At 58.4% G+C, this 20,769-nt stretch overlaps 1 protein-coding gene across 1 annotated transcript in view; it reads right to left on the bottom strand.

Annotated features, from left to right (window-relative positions):
- Positions 1–6,443: 6,443 nt before the first annotated feature.
- Positions 6,444–20,769, bottom strand: part of SDC3 (syndecan 3) — a 39,783-nt gene continuing 25,457 nt past the window's right edge. The window contains exons 4-7 of the mRNA XM_072828448.1: positions 14,989–15,106; positions 12,668–13,281; positions 10,843–11,134; positions 6,444–10,521 (exon numbers count right to left, since the gene is read on the bottom strand). Coding sequence (XP_072684549.1) covers positions 10,355–10,521; positions 10,843–11,134; positions 12,668–13,281; positions 14,989–15,106 — 1,191 coding nt within the window. The 3' untranslated portion in view covers positions 6,444–10,354. The remainder of the gene's footprint in view (positions 10,522–10,842; positions 11,135–12,667; positions 13,282–14,988; positions 15,107–20,769) is intronic.

Below are 20,769 nucleotides of genomic sequence, written 5' to 3'. Positions count from 1 at the left end.
TTTCTTAGCCATTCTGACCTCTCCACGTGTGTTCTTGCTGGCCCCCTGCCACCGCCCCCCGCTCCCTAACTGCCCCCCCTTCCTCTATGCATGCTTCAAGGGCCAGCTGGGGTCCCACCTCCTCCAGCATATCTGCCTGGTTACTCTAACCCTCACTGGTCTCCTCTCTTACCCAAGTCCTGTTGCATGGCATTGAGCGCTAACATGTGACCCCGAGATTCCAGAGATGCCGCTCCTCTCCAGGCTCTCCTCCCTGCTACCACGAGAGCAATCTTTCTGAACCACAAACATGACTTTGTTGCTCTCTGTCTATAGATCTTGGCTCTCCAGCTTGGCATTCGAGCCCATTCCCAACTCTGGCCTCATCCTTTCTGTCTGTTTCCTGCCTCCAATTCAGGGACTAAGTACGCCTTGACCAGATGAAGTGAGGATCTGCCTCTCAGACTACAGAGGGCCCCAGGGAAGCCCCTCTGAGGCTGGAGCAGTTGGACCCCTGCCCTGATGCCAAGAAACAGATGTTGAGGGTCCCCTCCCGAACCTCATCCTCCATGTGCACAAACACGAGCACACACGCATGCATGCACACAGGCACATACGCATGCACACACCAAGCTGCCACCAGGGAGCCCACAGGATTTTGGAGCCCTAGAGCATGTGTTGGTACCATGGACAGCACTGGAGGAGGGTGCAGGTAGGCTCTGGGTGCTACTCAAATCCACCCACATGCACGCATGTCCTGGGACACGCACGGATCTCAGACAGCAGACATTGGTTGAACCCCTGCCTCACGCCCCACCCCTGCGAGACGTTATGGAAAATACCAGTGGGAAAGACATTGACTGTCACTGGCCCCCAAGGAACTTACAGTCTGGTTGGGGAATTGATTGTGTTGCCACCAATTTCCCACCTGCCTCCAGGCAAGCTGCCAAGGCCATGTTTACAAAAGCGTAAACCTGTCCCTATCACTCCCTAAAAAGTTCCATAGCAACCCTCCCTCCCGCTGCTTATAAGGTAAGCCCTCACCACCCCCATGAACCCAGTGCTCCAGCCTCGTTTGCCTTTGGCCTCTCCCCAAACATCCTGGGGTGCTTTTTCTTGCTTTCCCCCTCATTTAAGGCTTGTTTCCCCTCTTCGTTTCCCAGGGAACTGCTACGTAGACTTCAAAACTCAAATATTTTCTCCTCCTGGAAGCCCCCAAATTCACTGTGCCCTCCTCTGTACTCCCAGAGCTTTGTACATACCTGGGTCACCAGGCATCATTGAATTCTGACTTACCGTGTGCCCCTCGTGTCACACAGAAGCCAGCTAGTTTTTCCGGGCCAGTTAGGAAAGGAGTGACGGTTGCCAGAAGGGCAGAGGCTTTCTAAGAACTGCAGCTGATCAACCACGGCCCCAGCACTGCTTAGATTTGACAACTTCAGATTTACTTGGAAGCCTAAAAATAATGTCAAAGCTGTGCTTTTTACATCACTTTCACTCTAGAAACCTGCCTGCTTTGTCTTTGGGAAGAGAGAGCATTAATTATTATATAGGCCATGTGCCAAATAACTGGTAGGATACGGTTAAATAAAACATAGCCTCTAATGGATCTGACGCAGACGGGAGGCTCAGCCCTGTTCCTTCCACATCAGGAGCATTCTCAGGTATCTGATTCCAGGTCTACCTTCCCCGCCTCAGCCTGTGACTCCCCTGAGGTTCAGAACTGTGTGTGTCTTTCAATTCCATACTCCTGGTCCCCAGCACAGTGGCTGACACACGGTAGGCATCTACCAACATCGGGTGAACGATTAACAGATGGGAACGAATCAAGTGGGCTCCAGGTCAGATTGCCTGGGTTCAAATCTTCATTCTACCATGTATTAGCTCTGTAATTTTAGACACGTTTTAAAGAGGTCTCAGTTTTCTCATCTGTAAAATGGGCATACTAATAGTACCTACCTCGTGGGGTTCTCGCAACATCTAAATGGAATGCTGTATAAAAGAACAGGCATAGAGCCTGGCCCAATAGTAGATGTCCAGTAAAGGTTCGTTGGGGTTCTTTGTTTTGTTTTACTTAGAGAGAGGTGGGAGAGGGGCTGAAGGAGAGGGAGAAGGGAGGATCGTAAGCAGACTCTGAGCTGAGTGCAGAGCCCCATGCTGGGCTTGATCTCATGACTCTGAGATCATGACCCGAGCTGAAACCAAGAGTCAGAGGCTTAGCTGACTGAGCCACCGAGGTGCCCCAGGTTCATTTTTATCTCAACTGTTGTGTTAAATTGTGTGGTTTATAGATTGAGAAAGCTGAGCTGGGCCTTGGCAGACCAGCCAGGAGACAGAGCCAGCCACCTACGGTGGGAAGAAAGACCAAGAACTCTTCTGTTCAAGCCCTTCCCAACAGCCATCCCACGGGCTCTCTATCCCTCCCTCAGTTCTCTGGCTCCCCACCTCGCTCACCCAACAGCCTCCATCAGGAGGAGGAGGCCTCCATCAGGCTCCCTCCTCTCCATCCTCTACTCTTCCAGGTCTTCCCCCTGGCCTCCCTTCCTTCTCTTACCAAGGCCAATGACTGCTAATGCTGCCAGGGAGTTCCCAAGGAGGTGTGGTCAGAGCAGGGCTTTGGAGGATGCATAGGAGTTTGCCAGGAGAAGGGGGGAGGGGAGTCAAGGTTGACCTTAGAGTTGTATGACTCTTCTTGCCTTCTTGAAGTCCACAGGCCTCAGTCTCCTCATCTGTAAACATGAGAGTAATAAGAGGACCTACGACCCGTCAGCGTTTTTATAAAGATTAAACGTGGGATCCCTGGGTGGCGCAGCGGTTTGGCGCCTGCCTTTGGCCCAGGGCGCGATCCTGGAGACCCGGGATCGAATCCCACGTCGGGCTCCCGGTGCATGGAGCCTGCTTCTCCCTCTGCCTGTGTCTCTGCCTCTCTCTCTCTCTCTCTCTCTCTGTGAGACTATCATAAATAAATAAAAAAAATTTAAAAAAAAAAAAAGATTAAACGTATCAGTCAGCTTGGGCTGCCATCACTAACTCCCACAGGGTGGGTTTACTGGCTTCAACAAGAGGCATTTGTTTCCTTCCAGTCCCTGGGCCCGGAAGTCTGAGATCAGGATGTCCGTTTGCTGTGTCCTCACGCGGCCTTCCTCTGTGCTCATGCAGAGAGAGTGCTCAGTGCTCTGCTTTCTCTTAGAAGGTAAAGACACCAATCCTATTGGTTTAGCGTCCCCGGGCCCCACTCTTATGACCTCATTTAACTTTTATGACTTCCTTAGAAGCCCTGTCTCTAAATCCAGTCACACTAGTGGGTTAAGGCTTCAAAATATGGATTCGTGGGGGAGACAATTCAGTCCACGGCATAAAATAAGTTAATATGTGAAAAAGTATTCTATTTTAATAAATACTTAGATACTACTTACCACGTGCCAGCTCCTGTTCTAAATGCCACACATATTAAAAGGCATTTAAGACATGCCAGGCACAGGCTGATTGCAGTCCACGCGTCTTACGGTTGTGCTGTTGTGCACCTGCTGTGTGGCAGGCACTGTGGTGGGCACTTGGATCCCCACGAACCCTGTTAGTGGTCCCTGCTGTGCCCATTATACAGAGGGGACAAAGTGGCTTCCCTGGGACAGCCCGGGAGGCACTGGCTGAGGCTGGGTGATAACCCATGTCTGTTCTAACCCACATGCCAAAGCCCGTGCCCTCCCCTCGCAGCTCGCTCTGGCGGTAAGTGTCACTCAGGATTCCCAGCGAGACAAGATAAAGGTCCAGACTCGGCCAGAGCCTTGAAAATGGAAGGAAATGACCAGACCCCATCGATGTCCTTCCACGTGGGAGGAGCAATCCCCAACCAGCCCAGGTGGTGCCCCAGGTGAACAGTGAGCAAGGAAGAGAATGCTCCAGAAAGCCAGAGGCCCGTGCTGGCCCCTCTCTCCGCAGGAGGCCAGGTAGTCCCCCGCCACATCAGCCCTCGTAATTCCACGTGGATTCTTTTGCCAGAGCCATTCAGCGGCGTCAGTGTTTGTAGAAGGGGAGGGGATGAGGTCCATGCAGGAGCAGGTGGTCTGAGGTGGACCGCACACGGCTAGGGGGGATGCGCCATTGTGGGTCGGGAGACAGTGTGGGGAGCAGGGGAGATGGGTGGTGGGCAGAGGGTGTAGGGCAGGCAGGGGCCAGGGCCCCAAGTCAGAAGACTCAGCTTTGTATTTGCTGGTGGTATGACCCCTGGCAAGTCCTTCTGCCCCTGGCAATCAATTTTTTTTTAACATTTTATTATGAAGAATTTACAATTTAAGCTTTAAGTAGATAGAATAATATAGTGAGCCCCCATGTGCCCATGACTCAGCTCCTCCAATGACCAAGCCAAATGTCCCCTCCCTCCCTCTGCTCTCCCACCCGGGCCCTCCTCCCAGTGCTTGCTGTGAACGCGTCACAAGCATCCCATCACTTGATGCGCAGCTATTTGCGGAAGGATAAGGATGCTTTTTTAAAAAACATAAGCAGGATACCAGTAACATGTCTGAGAACGTTGACAATGATCCGCTTACAACAAATATTCATTCAAAGTTCAAATTTCCACCTGCCTCATAAGTAGCTTAGATTTTCTTTTTTTTTTAGAAGTTGTTTGAATCAGGATCTGAATCAAGTTCCCACCTTGATTAGTTAACAAGCCTTTTAAGCTTCCCTGAAAATTCCTCCTTCATCTTGTAAGCATGTCTAAGACTTTATTAACTGAAGAAACTAGGGCATTTGTCCTTTAGAAGTGCCCTCCAGTGTGGGCACTGTCACAGTCCCTGTCTGTGAAAGAGTGGGGGCAGTGGTTCTCTCCAAGAAGGAAAGGAGAGAGTATCTGGGAATGGACACTGACAACCAGCAGGCACCCCACAGATGTGTCATGTGTTCATCTATCTTTTGAGGGTACTTGGGTGGTTCAGTGGTTTAGCGTCTGCCTTTGGCTCAGGGCGTGATCCTAGGGTCATGGGATCGAGTCCCACATCAGGCTCCCTGCATGGAGCCTGCCCCTCCCTCTGCCTGTGTCTCTGCCTCTCTCTCTCTGGGTCTCTCATGAATAAGTAAAATCTTTAAAAAAAAAAATCTATCTTTTGAGTTTTTCAATACCCTGTTGCCTCTGTTTCTCTGATGACATCATTGAGGTTCAGAGACACAAAGTAACCTGCTCGGGCTCACAGCAGCTGTGGGCAGAGGAAGGAAATGGGAGGCTGAAACTAAAAGAATTGTGACTTCGGGCAGAGACACAGGCTCGAATCCCGCTCCGTTCTTCAACAGTTTTCTGGCCGCAGGTTCCCAAACTCCCTGAGCCTCAGTTTCCACGGGCCAGGAGGCCAGCCCCGCCCGAGGCTGCAGTGACGGGGGTGAGCAGAGCCCCATCGGGGCGCCGGGCACAGTCGGCCCCTCACCCCAGGGCTCTGGCAGCCCACGTCTGCCCCGGCCCCGCGTCCCCAGCCTCCCTGAGGCCAGAGGGCTCGTGGCCCTGACGGCGGCCCACGGCGCTGTGACCCCTCGGGTCATCGTCTTCCTCCTTGCCCCTCCGTCCTCTCCTTGCCCATCCCTGAGCCCCGGCCCGGCGCGCCCCCACGCCCATCTGCGCGGCCCACGCGTCCGACTCCCGGGTGCCGAGCTCGGCCCTTGTGGGCTCCGGAACGGGAGACCTCGTTCACACCAGAGCCGACACCGACACTGGGATTTCTAGCCCGGCCGGCGTCCTTTCCTCATTCAGCAGGCAGCGTGCTGGGCCCTGCAAATCCTGACCCCAAGACTAGGGACAGCCCCGGGAACAATAAGGACCCACAGCCTCACACAGCTGCCCCCTGCCCCGCAGGCCCTGTGAGCCTAGGGGTCAGTCTGGTTCCAGGTCAGGGAGTTCCTCCCCTCCGACATTCTGTGCTGTTCCCACACCGTGCAGAGTGTTCTTCCTCACGTAATCCTTACCCCCTTCCATTTAGGGGATGGTAACTGTTATCTCGTTCCACAGGTGAAAAAACGGAGGCTCAGAGAGCTCAGAAGTAGCTGCTCCAGCATCAGAGCTAGGAAATGTCACCTGAGCTTGAAACCAGGCCTACCGACCCCAAAGCCACCTGGCCTTGGTCCATCTGATTCCAATACCCTGTGGTCCCAACATTATCTCTTTGTGGCCTGAAACCAGTCCTTCCCCTGGGGGTGGACCACAGGGCCCCCAGTGCCACCACAGACCGGGCCCCGCCCAACCACAGCCCCCACCCGGCCTTCCCACTGTCAGCTCTGTGGTTTCCCCAACACTCTCAACCACCAGCAGCTTTGACCATAATGGTTCCCACGAGGGTTGCTGGTCAATTTTCCTTGCTTGGTTCTCAAATTCTCCCGAAGGGGAAAGTAGCTGAGGCCCGCCCGGCAGGGTGGGGAGGGCAGGCCAAGCCACCCCTCCCTACAAAGCCTCCATGTCTATCTCACACTCAGGCCACACAGTATCATTTCAGCTTAATTTTATTTCCTCTTATAAATGGGCACAGCACGGGAAGTGTTAAAAAAAAAAAAAAAAAACACAACCAAACAAAAAACAGAAACAAACAAACAAAAAAACCCAAACAGCTCCTTCACAAGGCTGGGACAGGTGAGTACCCATGGTGGGGCAGGCACCTGGGCCTCTTTTTCCAGTCTTTTCCCTCCACTTTTCCTTAGAGATTTGGCCATGAACTCAGGACGGGTGTGGTTAATAAACGGGTTATGGGGGAAAGGGCAGGGGAAGGCCTGGGGGAGGAAAGGACAAACGCCCGCTCGGCCCAGGCCGGGTTCTTGGAGGGCTCTGTACAGGGGAAAGGACGCACAGGAGGGACACTGTCTTCAGGGGGCTCTCTGGAGCCACACTGCCTACGAAAAATATTTACATGTATTTGCCACGCTGGGGCTGGGCACGCTGAGCTGCCAGGTGGGCACCTGGGGGATGCTGGAACCATCAGCCCTTAGACGGCAACCCCAGGACCCGGGCTTGGCATCTCTGTAAATCTGTACAGTTTGTGGGCTTCTATTTACAGGCAGGCGGCCTGAGGAAGCGAGTCCGGGGTGGTGGCTGTCAGGAGAAATGCAAGAGAGCCGAGGAAGTGGTGGCCACTCCTGCCCTGCCCAAGAGGCAGAGGTGGGCCTCCTTCCTGCGCCCAGGACCCCCGCCCGGAAGCCTGGACAGATGGCTTTGCCAACCCCAGGGCGGGGTCTGGCCCACGCACCCCAAGCCACTGCCCGCAGACCCACCCCATCCAGCCCTGGTTACCAGCCATCCACGTCCAAGGTTCAAGGGGACAAACCTTTCAGGAGAGGAACCCCTCTGGCCTCCTAGGAAGACAGAGTCTGGGTTCTAAAAGTCACAGCTGGAGGGTGTGCTCAAACCCCACCTCCAGAGGCCCCAGCCGCTCTCCATGGCAGCTGAGGCCCCAGAGACATTCTCAAGCCGCATAAGCTCCCTCCCCTTTGGAATTTGCCCTGCTTCCAGGAAATGCCAGGGCCCTGCAGGACACCCTGGGACCTATCTGGGCAGGCCCTGCACGCATCACACCTCGTGCCCAGGCTGGGTGAGAGCCCGGCACACACATTGCACCTAGGAGAGCTCCAGCTCATCCTTTAACCGACCTCTCTCCTGGACCACCCTGCCCGAACTGGGCTGGCCAGAGCGGATTTGGGCGAGTCAGACTGTGTTCAGTTTCCAGAGGATCAAGCCTGGGTCTTTGTCTCGGGTCCAGGACTCCAAAAACAAGGCCCTCGGCCTCTTCTCTCAAATGCTAAGGACAGAGAGAAGGGGCCCGTGCCAGGAGGCAAAGCCCCAAGTTAGAAGCCAGGCCTTGGGATACGGGGAGTCAGGCCCACTGGGCCCGGCTAGACCCACACAGACCACTCCGAGCCCATTCCAGCCAGACCCAGCCCAGCACATCCATCCTTGCTGGGCCCCCCCATCGTGGGCTCCAGCCCCTGAAGGGGTCTCCTACCCCAGGCCCACTCTCCCTGGGTTCACGTCCTCTCTCCTCCATGCTCCCTGGCTTTTCAGCCTTGGCCTGCCCAGGCCTCGTCACCAGAGCCACTAGCCCCAAGACAGCAGCCAGCCAGGGAGCAGGGTTGAGGGAGGCCAGTGCTTTGGTCTCCCCCTCCCCGGCCCTGCTGCTCCGGGGATGACTGAGGCCAGGTCACCTCACCTTCAATAGATTGCAGGCCCAGAGTGCCTCCCCTCACTCCTGCCCCCTTCAAAGGCTGGGCTCCTTGCAAGCTTCCAGGCCCTACCCAGGGGGACACGGAGTCTAAAGGATGGAGCCCCGGGCTGGAAGTAGGATGGTGGAAAAGACAGGGTGTGCAAGTTCCCTGGAAGCTCGCCCTCAACACCTCAGGCACCCCTACCCCTCACCCTGCAGAAGTCTGCTGCCAGGGAGTCTTGAAAAGGGAACAGAAATAAAAGCTGGGTTCCTGACTTTAATCTGGGTTGAAGGTGAGGGGTGGGGGAGTGAGCACCAGCCAACCACAATTCAGGCCACATCCCGGGGCTTCAGGAGCCCCCACCAAGCACAACCGCCCCAAAGGAGATTTGCAGCCCCAAGTTTAAAATATCTACAGAAGCGGCGCCCCCTGCAAAGGTGACAAAGAAGGGGGAGGCGGGCTGAGGCCTGCGGCACCCCTGCCCCCACCTGCTCTCTGCTCCGGGCCTGGGGCAGTGTGTCTGCAAGGGCTGCTTCCAGCTGCACCCGGGAGAACCAGCAGGTGGTTTGGCCAATGAGTGGGTGAGTGTCCACGGGAAAGGCCCCAGGGTGGGACCGAGATGGGCCTCGCAGGCCCGGGGGAGAGGGTGCAGGAGGCCCGGGCGGCAGGGCCCACCCTCGCAGGCACTTTGGGGACTTGTGTCCTGGGAGGCAGAGTCGGCCCCTAGCTCAGAGCAGAAGGGGGACAGAGGGAGACCAGGAGCCAGGCCACACGCCCTCCCCGCCCAGGGCTTAACGGTCCTGGCAGACCCCAGCCCCCTCCCCAGCCCGGGGCCGAATTCCAGGAAGCAGCCTGCCTTTCTCAGCAAGGCTCCCAGAGTCCAGGGCCCTGGACTACCGCCCTGGGGGGCTGCAGAGGGGAGGGAAGCAGGCCTCAACGATGTGCAGTGCCCCAGAGGGCATGTAGCCCATCCCCTCCGTGCCACACCTGTATTCTGGGATTCTGGGAAAGGCAGTATGTGCCCAGCATTCTCCTCCAGTGCGAGCGCAGGGCTGTGTGGGGGAAGATTGTGCATCCACGTGGGATTGTATCTGACAGGCCGGGGTCGGTGGCAATGTGGTTGGTGTTGGCGTCGTGGCGAGGGACCAAGTGTGACAGGGCAGTTCAGGGAACCCAATATGGGCTGATTGTTCCAGCCTGACTCCACCCTCCCCAGTGAGCCGGAAAGCTGGAGACAACATGCGTGGTGCCACAGTGTACGTGGGGGGAGGCCGAGAGAGGGGCAGGCCGCACCAGCAGGTGGGGATGTCTGGTGACTTGCATTGTCGTGAGCATTGGGGGGAAGGGGGCGTGAGAAACACGTGAGAATCAGCATCTTTGGAAGAATGTGTGTCTGTGACGGGTCTACATGGGTTCGGTGGTCAGGACTGCATATGATTTGGTCATCGCCTGCTTCTGTCTTTGTGTGTGACATTACGTGTGACCGTGTGGGACATGGGGTCTATGCAGAGCCCACTCGCAAGAGGGAAGTCCCAGCCCCTCTCGCCAGTGGTGGCCAGGGTACTGTCAGGAAGTCAGTTCCTTAGAGGCGGACAGGGATGAAGGTGAGGCCTGTGGAACATGTGCACAGGGCAGGGATGAGGGGAAGAGGACCCCACAACCCCAGAAAGACCAAGACAAAACCAGGCTGGCGGCATGAGGTCCCCTCTCTCCTGGGCAGAGAGGAGCCCTGGGACAGTAGTGAGAGGCTGCAGTGTCTTCAGTGATTTCAGGGGCTGAGCCTGCCAAACGCTAGTCCTGGGAGCCAGCCTGAGTGCCTCTCGACCTCCAGGAGACCTCAGCCGGCCCTGTGGGGACAGGTCAGGGCCCAAGCCCATCTCAAGCCCCACCCCTCCTCCCAGCAGCCAATCCAGAGCTTCCTTCCTCCTGTCCAGCTGACACGAGGTCCCGAAGCTGGCTGATTGCGGGGAGAGCGGGGAGGCCAAGATGAGCTCGTAAGGGCACAGTCTAGGGCAGATGGCAGTACCCACAGGCCCTCAGGCAAGATCTGTGAGAGGCTGGCAGTCTGGGCAGACCTTGGGAGGGCAGGCAGAGATGAGCTGGGCCAGGCTCCCTTCCGGGCCCAGTCCCAGGCCAGGGCTGGTGGGGCCAGGCTGGGGGCTAGGCAGAGGGGTGATGCTGAGCTACGGGAGGCACTGTGGCTCCGCTAGGCGTAGAATTCCTCCTGCTTATCAGGCTTCTGGTACGTGACGCTCGCCTGCTTGGGCTCCTCCAGGGTGTAGCTTCCTTCATCCTTCTTCTTCATGCGGTAGATGAGTAACGTGACTAGGAAGGCAGCGAACAGGGCGCCCACCACCCCACCTACAATCACAGCTGTGGAGGAAGAAGGCAGAGGTCAAGGGCTAGGACAGGGCAGGATGGGCTTGGGGCCTGGGGGGAGGGCAGAGGAACCCGGGTAGGGAAGTGGCTGAGAGTCTTGAATCTGAGACTGGGGGTGGGGTGAAGTCAATGCTAACTCCGCCAGCACTGGGTGGCATTCGCAGCCCCTCACCATGGCCTGGCTCCACCCTGGGTGCCTGACCCAAGCTAACTCACAGAATCCCCACACACACTCTCAGGGAGGTGCCACAGTCCTCGTCGAATCAGCCAGAAGATGCTCCGATATTTTAGCTCCTCCCAGGCCCCAAGCCTCACCTACGAGCACCTCCTTCCGCTCCAGGATGCTTTTCTGAGGCAGCTGAGCAGCTGAGCTGCCGGAGTCGATGGCATTGTCCAGGAGGCCCGGGCCAGGGCGCGCACCCTTGGGCAGCGTCCCCGGCGGAGGTGACGGCTTGGCTGCAGCCCCGCCCACGGCCACCACCTCATTGGCTGTGTCTGGCTGTGTGGTCTCCTCCTCCGGCAGCTCAAAGTCCCCACTGGGCCCCCCGCTCACTGGCACCTCGGGCTCATCCCGGATCGTGGTCAGGACGGACTCCGGAGTTGGGGTCTGTGGGGAGGGTGGCATGAGCCCGGGAGCCAGGTCTCCCCACACCTCTTGCTGTGCAGCAGCCCACCCCACCCCCTACACCACCCCACCTCCCCGGTGGGTCTGACATTTACTAAGCACTCACTATGTGCCAGGCACTGTGCTAAAACAGGTGATGGACATTTTACCCTCACGACATCCCCACGAAGGAGGTATTATCACCCCTACTTTAGAGCAGGTCCAGAGAAGTTAAGTGACTTGCCAAGGACACACAGCTAGTACGTGGTGGAAGCAGAGCTAAAATCCAGATCTCTCCAGCTCCAGCGGCCTGTGCTTGTAACCAGCACACTACATCTGGCCATGTCCTGTCCCCAACCCGCCTCCGTCACCTCTCCCTCTAGCTGCCTGAGTGATGATCCTTGGGAGACTGCTGTCGAACTGCTGTTTGGGGTCTGCTAGACGCAGTCTGGTCCCCAGGCCACGTACCTGAGGCAGAGGGGCGTCCCTTAGCCTGGGGGTCAGACCAAAAGCACAACTGCAGAGCATGATGCCCCCTGGAGGTGTGTCCAGGAAACCCCCTGGGGGAAGCAGGACCAGGGCTCGGATGCCCCACGGACGTGCACGGAGACCCAGCCTGGCGTCCTGCTCTCCACGCCCTGTCACTGTTTCCCCTCCCCGCTTGGCCCACATCCTTGAGACACCGGACAGGCCCAGTGCTCAGAGGAGCTGAGGGCAAGGCCGGCATCCCACCGGGGCTGGCACTGACCTGACGGTGCGCCACCACCCGAGGGCCCCGCTCCACGAGGAGGGCTAGGGCTGCAAAGGGCTTCTGGACCCCGGTCAGCGCTGGTCCCCGCATCCCCCGCAGGCACCAGGCTACTTCTCCCATTTCCTGGATCCCACGCATCCCCTGCCTTCCTGACATCTCCACCCCTTCCGTTCAACCTCAGCCCGACCCCCCCACACACACACATGTGCACCCAGTCCCTGGAGGGGCTCGAACCCTGACCCTGCCTTCGCCCGAGGGCGGCCCGGGCACAGGGCCGCAGCGTGAGCTGCAGGTTCTCCTCTCCGTCACCCTCAGGCTAACGATGGCGATGGTGCTGACGACGACGACGACGACGACAGGGAGACCCCTGGTTGGTTTACTCTGCCAGGCACTGTTCCTGGCCCTGGACAACCCCCACCACGCTATGGGTCGCATCCTATTAGTTCCTCCCCTCACAGACTCAGGGCCAGCCAGAGGACACCGCTGACCTCCTGGCGTCACGAGGCCACCATGGGCGGTGGGAGAACTTCACCAGGACGCGGGCCGCCCCCCACAGCTGGCTTCACCCACCTCCTTCCCCGTGTGAAGCTTGTCCCACGTGGGAAGCCCAGGGCCTGGTCTCCTTCCCACGCCACTGACCTCTGTGCACATCCTGGGACTCCCTCCCAGCCTCGGCCCCCCCGGCCCCATGCCTCTCTCGCCCTTTCCATCCATGTGCGGCTTACCCCCAGGCCCTGACCCACGCTCCTCTGCTCCCACTCCCCGCCCTCTCCCCAGCTGCTCACCTGAGCCACCTCCGTGGGGCCAGGGGCCGTGGTCCCCAAGGGCAAGGTGCTCTTCTCGGGGAGGTCAGGCTCCTGGGTGGTAGCCGGCCTGGGAAGGGCCCTCGGCCTGGAGGTAGCTGTGCTGACCATCCTGGGTGTTGGGGCCTCTGTGTCCAAGACAGCCACCGTGGTGGGAGGGGAGGGCGCCGCTGGGGTGGTGGCCCGGGCCGTGGCTGCCGTGGTCAATGGGAGAGGCAGGAGCCTCCGTACGCCGGTGGTCCTTATGACAGAGGTGGTGGCCGTGGAAGGGGGTGCCGCAGGGATGCTGGGGACGGCAGTGGCCACCGTGGCAGGCACCGTGGCCACGGTCAGGGCCCCCGCCGTCGTGGCGGCCGTGGGAGCCGTGGGAGTAGAGATGGTGGTGGCTCTCTGACTGGGCTCTTCCGGGACCTCTGTCACCACTGGGGGGCTGGTGGCTGGTTCCGGGGTGGGGTGCTCAGAGGGGAGCTCTTCAAACGGGGTGCCCACGGGCTGGATGTCCACGGTGGGCAGCACTGCAGCTGTAGTAGACACTGCCATGGCCACATCCGGGCTGAACCGCATGGCTGTCTCAATGCCCGACTCCTGCTCGAAGTCTGGGGGGGCGGGGGAGAGGAGAGAGCTAGGGAGCTGGGGGATTGTGAGGGGTGTGAGGGCCCCAGGTAAGCAATGGCCATCAAGACTGGGGGCCGCTCCCATCCTCATCTGCACAATTTTTCCAGGACGAGGCAAGAGAAAAGAGGCAGGCACAGCCTGGCCAAAAGTTGCCAGTTGGCTGGTGGCTGGTGAATGTTCCCTAAGTCCTCTCTGCCTGGCCAAAACTTCTAGAGAGAGCACCTCTTCCAAGAAGTCTTCTCTGATTGTTCCAGACCACCCAGCCTGGGCCTTCTGGCACATTGAATCCAGGCAGTGGCAACTAAAGCCCTATCGGGTCTTTAGCCCTTGCAAAGGCTGGGGGGCAAGTAGGGGAGTGGCGTTCTGGGAGAAGTCAGACCTGGGTACACCCTACCATGAGCACGTGGTGGTGGGCATCCTCAGGGCTCCCCCGGAGGCCCAGGCTACAGGCAGACAGCAAGGAGGGGAAGGAGCCCTTCCTACAGGGGATGCTTGAGCAACCTGGCTGCCTCTGAGCCAGGACACATATGGAGGCCCCAGAGGAAAGGAGAGGGAGGGAGAGAGAGAGAGAGAGAGAGAGAAGGCACAGCTGGGTCCCGGGGCACCTGACCAGGCGGAGAGAGGAGGGGTGGAGAACAGCCAGAGAGGTTCAGCAGGAGAGGCATGACCCAGCAGAGATGGATTTTACGAAGATTAACTTGCAAGAGGCTTACACGCAGTAAGCTAAAGTAGGGAGACTGGAGGCCAGGGTCCGTGGGAGGCCGGGTCCGTGGCACGCAGACCTCCTCCCATCCGTCAGACTGACTTGTCCTCCCCCCTCCCCCCCGCACTGGGCCCAATCTCCGCATGTACTCCTTTTTTTTTTTTTTTAAGTGATCTCTACACCCAACGTGGGGCTCAAGCTCCCAACCCCTAGATGAAGAGTCACACGCTCCTCTGACCAAGCCAGCCAGCCCCGAGCACACAGGCTTATTTACTACTGGTGTTCAAGCTCCTTCTCTACTCCAGACTGTGATATCTCATGCCGAAACCTTCCAGAGGCTCTGAGAAGAAGGCATATTTATTCTCACCATCCCCAAGGAAGAACACAGGCCCTCAGGCAGGGACAGTGGCCGAAGGTGGTACGGCCGTTAGGTGGCAAAGCTGGAATTCAAACTCGGGGCGCCTCCCTCTCTTCACGCCACTCTGCTGGCCTTTCCTGGGAGCCAGGCCGCGGAACCAGGCCTGTTCCAGGCACGGTGGAGGCATCTGCCCCTTTCCATGGCTCCCCAAACCTGCCCCGGGCTGCAGCTGATCGGACGGGAGGGCACCACCTGACCCAGGTCGAGTGAGCCAAATGATCTTGCTGATGATATGCCACTGCCACCGAGGGGTGGCTACTAAGTTCGCACAAGAGGTGGTGGCAGTGCTGCCACCTGGGTTGGAGAGAGGTGTCTGTGTTCCCTGACAGGTGCGGGAAGTCTGCAGGGGGCTCCAGCAGAGCTTGTAGAGATAGAACCATGGGGAGCAGGGAGTCCTGAGCTCTGAGGTCTCAAGGCCCTGGTTCCAGCCCCAGGAGGATGGTCTGCGCTTCGGTGCTTGTGGTCCCCGGCCTGACCTCCCCCTCCCCATGTGGAGGCCAGCTTGCGTGGGCCCTGGAGGCAAACAGCATTGCCCACCCACAGGGAAGAGGAGGGGGAGGTACTTACAGCCTGAGCCCGACCCTGAGTAGAGGTCATCCAGCTCATCATCAGGGAAGGAGTCGTCATCCCCAGAGCCCTCGAGGTCCACGGGCCTCTCAAAGTTCTCGTTGCGCCAGCGCTGAGCCTGGGGAGGGCAGAGTTGGGCACAGAGCTCAGGACCTGAGGCCAGCAGCCTGGACACGCCCAGAGGGACAACAGACACGCTCACAGGCCAAGTGACAATGAGGGACAGCATTAGATGTGGCCACCCTGTAGGCAAACAGAGCTAGGGCCGGCCTGATTACCACTTCCCACCCACGCAGGGGCCAGGGCAGCAGCGCCATCTGCCCGCCTGACGGCCACCACAGGGGACTGGGCCACTCCCCCATGCCCTGATGGGAACTGCTGGGGGCAGAAGCGGGTTTAGAGCCAGAATGCTGGCACTGAGTCCAGACTCTAGCACTTATTAAATGTGCGACCTGAGGCTAACAAGTTACTTAGTCTCTTCCTGCCTCGGTTTACTCATTACCTAGAAGCAAACCGTGCCTGCCTTCTTGTGGTGCTGTGAGCATGCAGTGTGCTAACGTGTGCAGTGCTGAGCACACCTGCATGCCACAGGCACTCGGCATAGGTTAGCGTGACTCTCAGCGTGGCCCCGTCCTCAGACCCACACTCCAAGTGCCTTTCACAGACAAAAGCCCCCAAGTCCTCAAGGAAAGAGAGGCAGGGCTGATTCCATGGAGGAGGGTGCTGAGGCCCACTCAGCTGCCCTGGGTCACCAGACAGCACAGGACGCACTGAGACTCAGACCCCGTCAGGGACCCCAAGTTTCAGACCTTGCAATCCCAAAGGCAGCGTGATTAGCTCCATTAGTCAGATAGACAAGGGGCCTGGGGAGAATGGGGCTTCCAGAAGGAAGTACCTTGGGTAAGAGTGGGTGCAGGCTCTAGCCCTGGCACTGGGTCTTCCCCAAAACAGGAAGTTGGCCCACCTCCCCGCAAAGGATATCAGTGCCTAAGTTAGCTCAGGGCTGGAAACCACTTCCACTTCAAGGGGGTCGAGAGTGTAAGAGGGGCTTCTCAAAGGGTCCCGCTCACCTGGCCTAAGAGTCCTCCCGGGTCAGAACCTGGGGAGGCCCGGAGCTGGGGCCGTTCCTCCCCACTGCAACCCTGCAGTGAGAGCCAACACAGTGGCCGGGCAAGGCAGGAGGACCCCACCTGCTGCCACACCTTTGACCCTGGCTCTGCCCGGCCAGGCCCTGCTCCTGAGAGCTTTCCCCCCGAAAGTGAGATTGCCCCCGAGGGCCCGGATCTAGAGGATTAGAAAGGCATCTCCAGCAGAAGGAAGAGAATCAGCACAGCTGCGAGGTGGGGAAGCGTAGCCTGGGCTCTCAGGGCTGGCCCCCCTGCCCTCCAACCTCACTCTGGGTCCCCCTGCACCCCTCCACTTGCTGGATTCCAGCCCTGCCGCCGGCAGCTCCCCATTCCTGGAACATGCCTGTGCTCTCCTGCCTGTCACTCATGCTGTCCCCTCCACGCAGAACACTTCCTCCCCAGCCCCTCGTCCTCCAACTCTTGGCCAGCTAACCTCTACTGCCCTCTCACTTCTGCTAAGAAGCCCCCCTACCCTGATCTTTCAGAGTCTCGTGGTTCTGAATTCACGTCCATCACCGCTTGTGAGCTGTGGCTGCCCAACCCCCTGAACTATTCCTCGTTGGATGGAGGCAGGACGTTGCCTGGCGTACAGGAGGCATTCAGGAAGTATCTGTTAAGGGACAGTTGAGCTGGAAGACGGGAATGATTCCTGGGGCAGGGGCGGAGGAGGGGCAGGCCGGAGCTGCAGCCAGGGAAGCCCCCTCACGGGAGGCTTTCAGTGACCAGCCACAACTTCTTCCTGGAATCGGGTTACTTCTCGTCCCGACCTCAGGTCAGAATGTTGTGAGCGCTGAACTCGGTGGTACAGTCCAAGCATCTGCACTGCCCAGCCCACGTGGGGAATGCGAAAGGTGTGTGAGCAGGAGGGGGACTGGGTCGGTGCTGCAGGCCATGCTCAGCCTCACACCCCCGCTCCACGGGCCCCCTTCTGGGGTTCGTACACAGCTAGGGAGAGGCCCGCCATCCTGGCTTCCTGCCTCAGCCCCGACCACCTGCTTCACGGCCCTACCCAGGCCAGCCAGGGCAAGAGGCCAGGGCGGCGAGCCAGGAGATTCCCTCCGTCCCTCCACCCCACCCCTGTTACCACACACACACACACACACACACACACACACACACACGCAAAGTAATGAATTAATCAGTATTTACTTGCTACCAGTGAGTCATGGAGCGGAACAATTAGTGTGATTGCTCCCGTGACTAATTGCTGGGTCTTTCTCAGTTTTAGACATTCCAGGAGCTCAGAGAGCTCTCATCCAACTTACCCCAGCCCCCATCTCTGCCCCCACTGCCCGGAAGAACAAATCCCAGGACCCCAGATGAGGGAGACGGAAGGCTCCCTGCACTCCCAGCCTCTTCACGCCGGGGCAGCCAAGCTGGAGGCCCTTGGAGACGTTCTGCGCAATTCTTAGGCAAGCAGCCAGAAGCCAGAGATGTGCAATTCCTGCTCAGGGCCACGCAAGAGGATGGGGACTGAGCAGGGAAGACGGGGGATCAGATTCCCACTTGTGGGCGGAGCCATCTTCACTGACTTTCCATCCTTCCAGAAAGGCCAGGGAGGAGCTGAGAGACCTCTAGCTGGGAGGAGGGGTTCTAAGAAGTCTGGGGTCCCTGGGGATCCCCAAACTGGGGTAAATGTGGGCACCAAACCAGGGAGTCCACATGACTCCTCAGTGACCAGTGCCACACAACAGCCCCTAACAATCTAACAGTCTGCTCCTGGAAGGGCCTGCACGAATCCAAGGACTGCCCCCAAAGCCACACAGACTCGAACGACACACCTGGAGACAGAGATCACATCCAGACACACCCTGACGCACTCACCTAAAGGCAGCCAGAGAGGCATCTCGTGTTGGCGTGCCTTTGGGTAGAAACAGGTGCGTGCGTGGGGGGGGGGGGTGCACGCTGTGCAGCTCTGAGGCTCCGAGACAAGCATGGAGCCTCCTGTGAACCCATCAGCCTCCGCTCAGGTAGCTCTCACCTAGATACTATTCATCCCTAGCTCAGTAGCCATCGACATGACAACCGTTGCCATGGCGACCACCTCCTCCATGCTAAGGACCGGGAGCTCCAGCTCCCCACAGAGATGCGGTGGGGGCAGGAGAGGGAAAGATCACGGAAGAACAGAGAGGATGCCGGATGCCGGGCAGTGGGGAGGGGGGGGACGAGGGCAGAGGGAAGCCAGGGATCAGAGGGGCACGGGGGGGGGGGGGGGCGAGGGCAGCGCAAGGGAGGACTCAGTGAGCAAGAGAAAGCAGGGAAGATGAGGGAAGATGAGAGTGGGAGGCAGAGGGAGAGAACTCGCACATCTTAATTTAGCCTCACACGCATCAGACAAAGCTGGGGAAGGGGCCACCTCAGTGATTTTCCAAACCTGCCTCCGAGAGAACATCCTTTCTGAATAATAAGCGACCCCCAGAGGAGATGGAAGGAGAGCTGGCCAACAGCACAGTCACCCCTGGAAGCACCTGGGGAAGCTCAATGCAGGCGACACCTGTGGGGTGCGGGTGGGGTAAAGGATGCCATCTTCCCCAGCATCCCCCCAAAGCCAGCTGAGTGCCAGCTTGACCCCTCCCTGGGCCAGCTGGGGGGGCAGCGGCTGGGGGGACCCTCCCAGGAGCCCCGCAGGGGTGCTGGTGGCAGCAGCTCCCAGGGGACCAGGAGCAAGAGGAGACGCGGGGACAGGGAACTGAGCCTGAAGGCACCCGGGAAAGCCTAAGAAGTAGCAAAGAGGAGGACGGTGACAACAGCCTCTGACCCCCAAACGACCTCTCCGTTCGCATAATTCCATGCATCATTAACATAATTATCCAAGCCATTCCCTTAAAGGAAAACTGAATCCAAAGCCCCCCACCCCCCCCCCCCCCGCCCTGTGGCCTGCCCCCCGCCCCTCACTGCATCCCACCTCCGCGTAAGCTCACACCCCCGTGTTTGATAAACGCATCCACATGGCTGACACCCCCACACACTGCAGCTAGCAGGCAATCCAGGCCGCATCCTGACGCGCACACTGCACATCCCAGCACACACAGCGCTGGGCCCTACAGAAACACACAATTATGAGCAACGTTCACTGACCCCAACCCGCATACCCACCTCAGCTCAGAGACAATACACCCCACACAAGCTTTGGCAAAATCTCATCACCATAGGGTGGCACACACCGCACCCAGGGCACATGCTAACCCATCCCCAAGTCCAAGCATGTTCCCTAAATCACACATCACTGCACACCTTCCCCACGGTAGGGACACAAACCTCACAGGCTGTAAACAGCCTCTGCTCTCACTTGTGTGCCCCACACCCACCACACGGACAGCAAGCACGTCAGCTTCAGAAGCCCCTGACTCTTCTGCTTCCTGCCACCCCAATCCCAGAAGCCCAACTGGAGGCTCCTCAAACAACTGGGGAAGGTCTGGGTTCCCCACCCCACTGCTCATCCTACACCTGTGCCCCCACAGCCCCCCTCTGCCATGTGGCCTCAGCTCAGAACCACCCACCACTGTCCAGAACCACCCACCCAGCCCTCCACACACACCAATGTCCTTGCACACGGTCCACACATCCTAGCACACATCAGACACGCATTGTGCTTCCAGACACCCACTCCAGCCATGTGTCCCAAATACGACCCACTGCATCATCCTATGCCCTGCTCCCAGATGCCCACCAGCAGGCCCCTATACCTGCACCCCTCCGTTTCCTACACACACACGCACACAAGCACGCATCACACATGCTTTCCTCGGGGGCACAAGCAAGCAGACACAACACCGGGGTGAGACATAGCCCCCTTCCCAGGAGTACCATATCCTTGTCATCTCTCCTCACTGCCTGCTCGCTATGACCCCATCTTGACCCATAGCTTCACCCCAAAGAGGCACCGCAGGCTCCCACAGGGATCACATGGCCCCCCTCACCACCACTCACCTGCACCCGATCCCCTCCAGAGTCTTAGGCCAGTAAGGCAGGGTGAGGGACCCAAGTCAGGTGGACTTGAGGGCGTCTCCTCTGGGTGCAGGGAGTACATTCAGGGAGAAAGCCAGGGAGCCTCCCTCTGCCCCTGGCCTCCTACCCAGACTGGGAGAAGTCTGGGGTCTCTCATGCCCAGCTCCTATCACCTGCCCTCCCCCACCACGAGCTTGCCCTGAGAAACAGGATAGCACGGACGTTAAGCCAGCATGGAGCAGCTCCATTACTCCCCGTGGGACATCAGACAAGCCTCAGAATCTCTCCCCTCAGCTTTCTCATCTGTACAATGGGGGTGCTGAGGATAGTGGGAAGCTCCTGCGGTTGCTATGAGCATCAAATAGTATCACATAGGTACCGGGCTGCGCACAGGACCAACTACAGAGCTGAGTAAATCAACACAGCTTCAATTATTGTAAATTATATGCTAATCTATTACCCTTTCTGAAGATTTTATCTCATTTAATCCTTACCATCCTCATGGTGGGAAATAGAATCAGGATGATTACACTCATGCTGCAGACAAGGCTACTAACGCCCAGAGAGGTTAAGAGGCATTGCCAAGGCCACACAGCAGGGGAGAGTGCAGAGAGAAAAAGAGGTTGGATGAGTGGGGAGAAAGGGCGGGTTACAGAAACAGACACAGACACACAAATTAGGTCAGCTGGCAGGGGGCCAGGAGCCC

This window comes from Canis lupus, chromosome 5, assembly GCF_048164855.1.
Source record: "Canis lupus baileyi chromosome 5, mCanLup2.hap1, whole genome shotgun sequence".
Lineage (NCBI taxonomy): Eukaryota > Metazoa > Chordata > Mammalia > Carnivora > Canidae > Canis > Canis lupus.
This window is presented reverse-complemented; position numbering and strand designations above follow the sequence as displayed.